Source organism: Tursiops truncatus, chromosome 9, assembly GCF_011762595.2.
Source record: "Tursiops truncatus isolate mTurTru1 chromosome 9, mTurTru1.mat.Y, whole genome shotgun sequence".
Lineage (NCBI taxonomy): Eukaryota > Metazoa > Chordata > Mammalia > Artiodactyla > Delphinidae > Tursiops > Tursiops truncatus.
In genome coordinates, this window is record NC_047042.1 from 93,101,560 (window position 1) to 93,113,070 (window position 11,511).

General features: G+C 43.9%; 2 protein-coding genes across 2 annotated transcripts; both read right to left on the minus strand.

The window, feature by feature from the left end:
- Positions 1–414: 414 nt before the first annotated feature.
- On the minus strand, positions 415–6,075 carry PRSS37 (serine protease 37). Its single transcript, XM_033862732.2, has 6 exons — positions 6,057–6,075; positions 5,602–5,715; positions 3,556–3,697; positions 1,999–2,252; positions 1,246–1,382; positions 415–664 (listed from the first exon to the last, which is right to left on the minus strand). Exons 2-6 carry the CDS (start codon positions 5,633–5,635, stop codon positions 524–526), a joined length of 708 nt encoding a protein of 235 aa, XP_033718623.1. The 5' UTR covers positions 5,636–5,715; positions 6,057–6,075; the 3' UTR covers positions 415–523.
- Positions 6,076–8,606: 2,531 nt separating this feature from the next.
- LOC117313626 (RNA-binding protein FUS) lies at positions 8,607–10,408 on the minus strand. The gene has a single exon (XM_033863382.2). It carries the CDS (start codon positions 10,342–10,344, stop codon positions 8,806–8,808), a length of 1,539 nt encoding a protein of 512 aa, XP_033719273.1. The 5' UTR covers positions 10,345–10,408; the 3' UTR covers positions 8,607–8,805.
- Between the last annotated feature and the right edge of the window lie 1,103 nt (positions 10,409–11,511).

Below are 11,511 nucleotides of genomic sequence, written 5' to 3' on the forward strand. Positions count from 1 at the left end.
GGAGAGTTTATTTCAGTACCCAAGATCTGAGACACAATTGAGAGCTTCAAGCCCTTTGAATGTTAAGAGAGGTAGCAGGAAAACAGAAGCCAGCGTCTGTTGTGATGCTATGGACTTGCCTATAATTTCGAGGCTAAGAGCGCAGGGCTGAAAATCTGACATTTTGGGGTTCCATTTCAGGTTCTGATATTTACCAGCTATAATAATGTTAAGTAATCTATATTAGTCTCAATTTTCTTATTTGTAAAGTAGGAATAAACGATAACCTCAAAGGCTTGTTATAAGCATTAAATGAGATAATGGATATAACCCAGTACAGTGTAGAAAGTGCTTATTTCATGTTTTGTTCTTGGTTCTTCAGATCATTATGGGATGTGGACAGAGACACAAATAAGAAAACATAGGATACTGGTGTGATACATCCAGATATTTCTATTTGGATGTTTTATTTTGAATTTGGGGAAAGTTGCGGTTAGTATTGTCAATGGCAGAGCCACTGGGATGCAGAGGGAGTAGTATGGTCTTATTTGTCTTTAGTGACGTTCTCAATCCAGGTGATATATTTCTGAACATTGGTGTAGATGCCCACATCCCCTTCCCTGAAGTGTCCGACCTCGATCCCCTGTAGCTTGCCTTTGCAGATGACAGTAGCAACGGCCACCTCCTACAAGGGATCATGCAGAGAGAGGGAGAGAGACAGACATGGTCAGATCTTCTCCCTATAGGAGCCCTCTCGTCCGCGATGTGGATGCGCCCTGTCTAGAGGTAGCATGCTGCATCAGGAAAAGAGCAATGAGTTGGGAGACTGGAAGCTTGAGTCATTTATCTAGCTTTGTCGTAACTAATCTTGTGTGACATTGAGAAAGTCAGAGAAAAACCTTGCTAGAACTCACATGTAAAATGAGTCAAACTCCATTTGTTTGAACTGGTGAAGCCAGTTTCAATTTGTGAAAAGTTTCAGTTAATTTTTTAAAAGCAATGCCCGTTTCATAGTTGCATCTATGAGAATAAAAACCTAGCAAAGTGTTATTAACTCTAGATACTGCGTGATGCCCCTTTAATGAATACAGACATCTCTAAGGAGGGCCCTTTACTGAAGGTAATGGGGGGCTTTGCTGCAGCCTTATCAAATTTTCAAAAAATTATGAAGCTGTGGGCTTTCAATTTTTTAAATATCACGATTAAATAGTTAACTGGACATATATAATACAAGTAAGTGAAAGTTGAATAGAGAGAAAAGATTACCCCAAAAATTCGACTGAGCACTTCCACAAATTTAACGCATATGGAGTTTCTGTGGCTTTTTCCTTGTTCGGTTTTCTGGCAGTCTGCATCAGACATCATGGGGGCCTCCAGGTTCTGCCTTAAATCAGGGTGTCTGCCTGAGGGAAGACAGGAATAAAGGAAACCTTCCTGTTCACAATTTTTTTTTTCACAATTGTTATTTAGTGCTCCAATTACCACCTTCTATTTCAACTGGTGTTTTGTGTGTGTCTGAAGAAAATAATGAGACAAAGGGAAGACATGATTTTGTGCATGGTTAGGAGAGTTAAACTTGAGGATTTTGAAATAGCCTTTATGTCCCTTTAAAAAGCAGAGTTTTCTTTCTTCTCTGTGTCTGTTCTTGGAGGCATAAGAGGTGACCTGACTCAAGTTCTCAGGTGTCCTCCACATGTTAAGTGAGCCAGTATGGGAGAGGGGAGCACAGACTCTTTAACGTGAATTGTACCTCTGACAATCAGGAATGGCGTGGCCTCTGTGCAGAGTCAGGTGGCCTGGTGGCCCCCTCTGCCAAAGCTCTGAAGAAGCAGTGGAGCGTTAGTCACCCTGGGAAGAGAGGAGCTTTGGACTTCTGGGAGGGTCTCTTTTTGTCAGACCACTCATATAGTATCTCCCTTTGGTCTCCATCCATTCTACTCCCTTCTCAGCTATACAGACATGGGTGCTCCTCTTCAGGGATAACTGATGACCCTGGTTTTCTGTGGGAGGTGCACTCACCGCTGTTGTCTTGGCTCCAGTCCAAGCCTGAAAGCATACAGATGGTGCCTGGCTTGACGGTGCTGGTGGCGAGGGGAATGGGCTGGACTTTATGGTTGAGGATGGCGGGCTTAGCCAGCCTAATGAGCATGAGGTCATCCTGGGGGGAACTATGACTGTAGTTCCAGTAGCGGACAATCTGGATAGGGTCAATTATCTGCTCTGTCCCATCTCTGATTCTGATCCTGAGATTTCCCAGCATCACTTTCAGGTTTCTGGAGGGATAAATGGTTGGAAGTAATCATCATCATCATCGTCATCATCATCTAAGCTGATGTTGAATGTTATAGTGTGCCAGATACTTTGCCAAGGGCTGTATCTGGATTCTGGATTACGTCATTTACCACTCACAACAAATCTGTGAGGTGGATTCTATTTTGAATCCCCATTTTACAGATGAAGTAATGAACGGAGGCACATAAGAGTATTCACCCATGTCACACAGTTGAGTGGTGGAGCCTTTAACCACTATGTTTTTTTATGTAGTGTCCTTAATGTAGTGGAGAAGAAAAGGATGCATGGCATAGAAATACTATTTTCCCTCCTTTCCAGCTCCAGCCTATCAGATTGGGTTATTTCCATTCTGGTGGAGGTAAGAGAATGAGGTGACTTGAGTGTTGGGTATCTCCTGTTTGCTTCATCAGATCTACTCACAACTCTTTCATCCTGCTCTGTACTTTGGAAGGTGATATATGTGGATTAAGTCAGTGGGCTTTCTGGTCCTCTAGCGTTTGATTGGTATTTGGCCAATAAGAAGCACCAGAAAGTAAGGGGAGGGAGAAGGGAGAGGTTGGAGTATTTATCCTCCCATCTTTCTTCCTGTAAGGTTGCCACAGGGCGTGGCTGTTGGCTGTCTCTTGACCAATGGTTACAGCCCCTATCAGGCAGTCCCTGTGCACAGCGCTCTCTCTCTCTGTCTCTCTCTGTCTCTCTCTCTCTTTCTTTCCCCCTCTCCCCTTGTAAACATTCTCTCCCCCGCTGCTTTAGGTCTAGGGGTAGTAACTGCACCTTTCTAATACTAAACGCGGGGGGACTGAACTGTTCCCTGTGTTTTCCCTATAATGAGACCATATCTTTGTCATTAGTTCTTTTTATGAACTCTCCTCAACTTAATCAAATTTGAGTGTACCATCAGTTACCTGCTGGTCCCTTAACTGACAAAACACATTCCTATTGCCAGTAGAAAACTTTAAAAACCGAAGGGAGACTGAGGAGGCATAGTACGTAGAACGGGGCTCCTCAAGAGCAGCACTGCTGACGTCTGGGGCTGGGTACTGCTCTGCGGTGGGGCTGCTCTGTGCGCAGTAAGGTGTTTAGCCGCATCCCTGCCCTGGCCTCTGTTTGCTGGGTAGGCGTCCTTAGCACAGCCTCCCCCGATCCCTCATCCCATTGTGACAGCCAGAGATGTCTGCCTTTGCCAAATGTAAATACCCTGGAGGGGAAGCTGCCTGTACTTGAGAACCACCGACGCAGAATGAGTAGTAGCTGTTGTAGTGGGTAAGGATGCCCAGCACTCACGGTAGGTAGCAGTGAGCAGGCGCCAGCACCCAGCTGCTTTTGATGAGGACACCCACACAAGGGTTGAAGTGAGACTTGAGGTATACCAAATAGGGGGCATGGTCTTCTTTCTGCACGGATGATTGAGCGGGGAAAATTGTCCCTGAGAAGCATATATAAGATGTTCTTAGAACGAATAAGACAATCAACAACTTCCTAGTTGAATAGAAATATGGATGATTTTAAAGAAGTAATCAGTTGGCCAGGAAATGTGAAAATGTTTGACATTTTTTTCGAATCAAAATGTAAATCAAAATGACATAGTGTTTCATCTAATATTTATACTAATCATTTTTGTTTAATATTGGTAATATTCACTATAAGAAAGTACAATGAGAGAGACTCTCATTTAGTGCTTATAGGAATGGGAATTTATTCTATTTTCTTGAAAAGTGATTTAGAAATGGGCATCAAAAATTGTAAATGGTTCGTCACCTTTGACCTAATATTTCCAAAGCCAAGAATTCTTGATTCTAAAGAAATAATCAGATGTAGACAAAGATTATTAATAAATGTGCTCATTTTAACACTATTTATAGTAGCTAAATGGTTGAAATATGAGTGTCCAGTGCAGTAATGTTGGACATTGAAATACAAAAGTATATGAACAAATGGAACGTCATATATATTAAAATTGTATTTGTAAAGAATATTAAACAGCAAAGGAAATATTGATAACCTTTAAGTTAAAAAATAAAAATGTACATTAATCCAGTAATCTAATTGTCTAAAAACAAGTAAAGAAACAAAAATAAACCATTAAAAATAAATAAAGCCTGGGAGTAGATTCAGACAATGCATTAGCATGTGTTGACTGAGGTGGGATTATGAATGATGTTTATTTTTTCTGCTTTTTAATATTTCCAAATTTTCTAGTATGAACATGCAGTGCTTTTATAAATGAATTATGTTATTAAAAAAAAAACTAGAGGGCTTCCCTGGTGGCACAGTGGTTGAGAGTACGCCTGCCGAAGCAGGGGACGCGGATTCGTGCCCTGGTCCAGGAAGATCCCACATGCCACGGAGCGGCTGGGCCCGTGAGCCATGACCGCTGAGCCTGTGCGTCCGGAGCCTGTGCTCCACAACGGGAGAGGCCACAACAGTGAGAGGCCCGCGTACAGCAAAAAAACAAAACAAAACAAACAAACAAACAAACAAAAACTAGAGAATAAAGAGGAGGAAGGCTGATTCTAGTATCAGAAATATTGTTCTTGTCTCAGCTGCCCTTGGTTCTCTTATGTTAATCCTCCCCAAGCCCAGTCTTGTACCTCACCACTCCCTTCTCTGTGTGGTCACACAGTTAGAAACCCCAAGGAAAAAAGGGTGGAGTATTATTAAGGACAAGAGACATTGACCTCTTGTTCTAAGTGCTTTACATGGATTTATTTAATCTTCACAATGACTCTATAGTGTAGGTAGTAATATCCCCATTTTGACTGTAGAAACTGAAGCACAGATAGATTAATTAACTTGTCCAAGCTCACACAGCTGATTTGTGATGCAACCTAGGCAAGTCAGGGTGTGGTGGGAAAGGCCTCACCAGCAAATTCTGCCATCAGAAGAACTTCATGGTAGTCAGGAAGTGTAGGACATAGGGCCCTAGCATTTGATCTTTTGCTCCCATGTTCTCCATTCCCTGCATTCTGAGTCTCTAAGCTTTTGAAAAAGGGTGCATATCAGATGTCAAAATGAGTACTCTGTCCTTGTGACTACACTAGGCTTGCCCACTGTGTGATGAAGCCCACATTTTGGAATAACCAGGGTGGAACACTCACTGTTGAGCATTCTCTGAGGCAGGTGTACACCATAACCTACCCCATAGCTTAGCACTGGGGGCTCAGCCTGTCCCGAGAGCCTTTGGAGTCTGAGAGGGGAGACCCCTAATTATGCTTCTGACAGTTTTTCTTGACTCTTCTTTTGCACCTTCCACACATCCTGCCTCTGCCTCACTCCATCCTATATTAATCTGTGCCTTATAGGACAGAGTAGAAAGTCATGGATACATACCAGCAAGGACACTCAAACAGAAGATAAATTTCATAGCCGTCTAACTCTTTCCTTGTGAGGTGCGGAAGACCAGCAGAAATGGAGCTCTCAGCTCAGTATCTTCCTCAGGAACACCTAGGAGAGTCAGTGGGTATGGTTAGGCATGGGGGCACGCAGTGGGATTGAAAAGCAGCTCTGGGCATAGACAGGAAGGAGGAAGAGGGCTCCAGATAGGCAGATGGAGGCCCTTCTGCTCCAGGGAAGTTGGGGGACTGTGCCTCTATTGGGGTCTCTTAGGGAAGGACAAGGAAGCCTAGTTCCTAGACTTCTGCATCCAGGTCCCTCTATTTGCTGTCCCTAAAAGCCCATCTGCCTAAAAGTAGTTAAACTGTCCGTGGGAAAGGGAGCTCCAGGCTTAGGACTTATCTCCCCATGGAGTTTTTCAGGCCAGGGCTGTGGGGGACAGGATTCTCCACCTTAGTTCATGAAGACAGTGTGCTCAGGTTTGCTCTGAACTCCCTAACAGTTACTTATCCTTTCCTTCAGCCCCTCCCATCTTTATTACACTAACTTCATCTTTCCCAGTGGTCACTATTACATCACTCAGCCATCATCACCAGCTTGGTCTGGCTGTTGCGATCAGCACCTTTGAGCTATGGAAATGTGGAAATGGAAAGCATTCATTGAGTGGTTGTTTTGACAGTTGGAGAATGACTTACATTCTAGGTTACATTAGATCTAGGATCTACTGAATGGCTGGTGACAATTCAGAAGGCAGTACCTCTAAGTGTTTTTTGCCTAATGAAAAGATTTCTCAGCCAATAACAGACTGCCACTGTCGTCCCTGGCTAGTTGGGAACACAAAGAGCAGGGATGCTAATAGTTAACGTTCACTGAGCACTTACTGCATCCCAGGCACTGAGCTAAGTTCTTTACAGACATTGTTAGTGGTGATTTTATATCAGGTTAGTCTGAGATGTAAAATTAATTATGCTTTGTATCATTCTAGCCCCTGAAAGTTTCTTAAACTCATAATCTCATTTCAGTGTCACAGCAACCCTGGAAAGACGAGACAGGGGTGGGGCTGGTATCATTTTTTCTTTTTTCCTGACCTGTAGGTGAAAGACCCGAAACAGAGAATTTAAATGATTTTCTCAAATCACACATGGCTGGAAAGACTAGAAGTACAATCTGCATCTTACTACGGGATACCCACCACTTTTCAACCACATCCTCCAGGCTTCAGCTCATTAACCAGCATTCGTGGATCTGGGAAAGCTATACAGTCCCTCACACAAATTCCCTGAAGTGTGGAATGAGAAATTAACATGACACGTACTTTCTTGAACCTCACAATGAACACAGAGCTACATTGGGAGTAGGGCTGGTTTATGAAATATATTTGAGGTTCCTAGACAGGATCGAGTTATGGTGGGGGTGGGATTAGTTAAAACAGGTAAAAATTTGGGAAAGAGATATACTTTACTTTCAGGTTGTTTTCCTAGATCTTTTGGAAAGATTCTGGACCAGGAAGGGAGTTTGAGGCTTGTTCGAGGATGTGAGGACTAAGAACAGAAAAGCAGATTTTCTGGAGGCCTTGGCACTGGGGATGCTGCTACCTGTTGATGAGCTTCACATTGGTATCTCTAGCCCAGAGCTCTGGTCCCACATATACAACTGCCTCCTGGAAGCCATTGTTTGTGTCTCCTCTCAGCTCCTGAAATTGAGCATGTCAAAAGTAAACTCCTTACTCCTCCAGCCTTTCAAATTCATTCTGCTACTTGTTTTCCTTATTTTAGAAGACAATTCTACCTTCCACTTTAAAAAATTTTTTCTGACCACTCAATCCCAAAGTCCATCCTACTTCCCAAAGTCTCTTAAAGCCATCCATATCTTTCCATTCTCACTGCTCTCACCCCAGTCCAGGCCATAATCTTGTCTCACTTGAACTAATGCATGTGCCTCTCTACTGTTGCTCAACTTGCCATTCTTTTACTCAGATTTTGTTTCTAAGGATCAATACTGGAAGGAGAAGTCTCTAAATTACAGACTTGTAGAATCCTCATCCCCAGTTCTCTCACCTGCACTTTCTCCTGCTGTTCAGAATCCCCAAGCAGGATATACCTTCTATCCCTGCTTTGTGCCTGTTAGTTTCCACTACAACCTTATCCTCAGGACAAGATTCAGGCATCAACATGAAGTGTATCCTATTAACCTTGCTGATGATAACTGGTGAGTGACTGAAGGTATCTCATGCTTGATTGGGGCTGTACTAGGAGATGAGGCTGTGGAGCTTTGTTGGAGAGGGAGAGCTGATGGATTAGGAACAGGAAAGTTTGGGAAATAGGTAATATACTAGTCATTTTCTGTACAGGCTCAGTCATTTGTAGAACCTAACTAAAACTTTTTTTTTAATTTAATTTTTATTTTTGGCTGCATTGGGACTTTGTTGCTGTGTGCGGGCTTTCTCTAGTGGTGAGTGGGGGCTACTCTTCGTTGTGGTGTGTGGGCTTCTCATTGCGGTGGCTTCTCTTGTTGGGGAGCACATGCTCTAGGCATGCGGGCTTCAGTAGTTGTGGCATGCAGGCTCAGTAGCTGTGGCTCATGGGCTCTAGAGCTCAGGCTCAGTAATGTGGCGCACGGGCTTAGTTGCTCCACTGCATGTGGGATTTTCCTGGACCAGGGCTCGAACCTGTGTCCCCTGCATTGGCAGGTGGATTCCTGCACTGCTGAGCCACCAGGGAAGTCCTAAAACTTTTATTATGGGCTTAAAACCTCATCTGAATGTCTGATAAATTTTCAGTAAGCTTCTCTCCATAATTAATAGACCTTGCTGGAATTTTGATAGGAATTTCATTAAACCTATCGATCAGTCTGGGGACAATTGCTGCCTTTACTATGTTTAGTTTCCCAGTCCATGAACACAGCATGTTATTCGTTTTCTTTAGTTCTTTGATTTCTTTCTTCAACATTTAAAATTTTTCAGCATAAAGATTCTGTACATATTTTGTTAACTATATGCCTAATTATTTTTTTTTTTTTTTTTTTTTTTTTTTTTTTTTTTTTTTTTTTAAAATGATGGTTTTTAATGGGAACCAGAGATATGGTTACAATTACATAGTCCGACACAAAAAACCCGTGGGTGATCAGGAGTTGGAAGGTTACAAAATAATGAGGGTAACACTGGGTACAGGAGAAAGCCGCTCCAGAACTTCAGGAGCCAGGCTAATACGGCCTCTCCCTGCGGTCCTGTCTGTGCTCACCCCTGGAGTCCATCTTGCCAGGGCCAAAGCCACCTCTGTCCCCACCACCCCGGCCCCCTCGGAAGCCCCCACGGTCCCCGCCTCGGCCTCGGTAGCCGCCCCGATCATAGCCTCCTCTGCCACCACGACGATCGTCTCCATAGTTACCCCCCATATGAGAGCCTCCTGGTCCCCCTCCTGGGCCATCTGGTTTAGGGGCCTTACACTGGTTGCATTCATTCCTCCAAGAGAAGTTCATGTTCTCACACGTAGGATTAGGACACTTCCAGTCCCCTGCTCGCTGCTGTCCTCCACCGCCACCGCCACCGCTGGGGAATCCTCCTCGGCCCCCACCACCACTGCCACCACCTCCATAGCCTCCACGGCCCATGGGTCCTCCTCGCCCTCGGCCTCCACGACCATTGCCACCACCCCGATTGAAGTCTGCTCGCCGAGTAGCAAATGAGACCTTGATAGGATTCCCAGAGAATTCTTTACCATCAAACCAATCAATAGCTGCTTTAGCAGAAGGTGGGTCATCAAATGACACTGTTGCCTCTCCCTTCAGTTTGCCTGTTTCCCTGTCTGTGTACAGATTAATCATGGGCTGTCCTGTTTTCTTATTTGTCTTAATGATACCAATCTGCTTGAAGTAATCAGCTACAGACTCAATTGTAACATTCTCGCCCAGGCCTTGCACGAAGATGGTGTTGTTGTCTGAATTATCCTGTTCAGAGTCATGACGTGATCCTTGGTCCCGAGGGCCACCAAATTTATTGAAGCCACCACGGTCACTTCCGCCCATGCCGCCTCTGCCTCCACGGCCGCCTCCACGACCTCTGGGTTCATAGCCACCACTGCTGCGGCTGTAACCACCACCACCGCCCCGGCCACGGCCCCCACGGTCCTGCTGGCCTCCCCCGTAGCCGCCACCACTCTGGTCCTGATTGCCATAACCGCCGCCACCACTACTACTCATGGAGGGCTGATCTTGGCCATAGTTACCTCCACCACCCCCTCCACCTCCACTGCTGCTGTTGTACTGGTTCTGCTGCCCATAGCCCTGAGGGGGATTATAGCTTTGCTGCTGTCCATAGCTTTGCTGCTGTCCACCATAGCCAGACTGCTGGCCATAGCCCCCACTCTGGGGCTGCCCATAGCTGCTGCCCTGAGAACTGCTACCGTAACTTCCCGAGGCGCTGCTAGGAGTTGGCTGCTGGCCATAGCCAGGGTATGAGGACTGCTGCCCGTAAGACGACTGAGAACTTTGGCTACTGCCATAGCCACCAGTTGAGCCATATCCCTGGGGAGTTGACTGTGTGCCATAGCTGTTCTGGGTCTGTCCGTAAGAACTACCATAGCTGCTCTGGCCATAGCCTGAAGCATCCGGTGACTGGCCGTAGCCACTGTAACTCTGCTGTCCATAGGGCTGATTGCTCTGCTGGGAATAGCCCTGCCCAGGCTGGGTCGGGTAGGCCCCATAACTTTGGGTTGCTTGTTGAGTATAGTCGTTTGAGGCCATGTCCGCGCACGCGCGCACAGGCCGACAATCAGCAAGATTCCAATACCACAGCACCGACGCCTCGAGGACTGTATATGCCTAATTATTTCATTTTCTTTGGAGTGATTGTAAATCATATTGCATTTTTAATTTTAGGTTTCATATGTTCATTGTTAGTATATAGAAGTGTGACTGATTTTTATGTGTTGATTTTGTATTCCCTGACCTTGCTGAACTCATGTATTCTAGGAGTTTTTTGTAGATTCCTTGGGATTTTCTATGTAGACAATCATGTCGCCTACAGGAAGGGACAATTATATTTCTTCCTTTGCAATTGGATTTAATTTTCTGATATTTGTTAAGGATTTTTGTATCTTCTTGATGACAGACATTCTAACAGGTGTGAGATGATATCTCATTGTGGTTTTGATTTGCATTTCCCAATGATTAGTGATGTTGAGTATCTTTTCATGTACCTGTTGGCCATTTAGATGTCTTCTTTGGGAAAAAAAGTCTATTTAATTCCTCTGCTCATTTTTAAATTGTTTTTGTTGTTGTTGTTTTTGAGTTGTATGAGTCCTCTATATGTTTTGAATATTAACCCTTTATCTCTTTATATAGTCTGCAAATATTTTCTCCCATTCTGTAGGTTACAATTTCATTTTGTTGATTGTTTCTTTTGCTGTACAGAAGCTTTTTAGTTTGATGTAGCCTCACTTGTTGATATTTGCTTTTGTTGCTTGTGCTGTTAGTGTCATGTCAAAAAAGTCGTTGCCAAGACCCATGTCAAGGAGTTTCCTCTCTATGTTTCCTTCAAGGAGTTTTATGGTATCCATTTACAATAGCATCAAAAACAATAAAATACTTAGGAATAAATTTAACCAAGGAAGTGAAAGATCTGTACAATGAAAACTATAAGACTTTGAAGAAAGAAATTAAAGGAGACATAAACAAATTGAGATATCCCATGTTCGTGGGTTGGAACAATGAATATTGTTAAAATTTCCATACTACCCAAAACCATCTATAGATTTAATGCAATCCCTATCAAAATTCCAATGGCTTTTTTTTACAGAAATAGAAAAGAAATCCTAAAATTTGTATGGAATCACAAAAGACCTCAAATAGCTAAAGCAATCCTGAGAACAAAGCCAGAAGCATCACACTTCCTGATTTCAAACTATATTA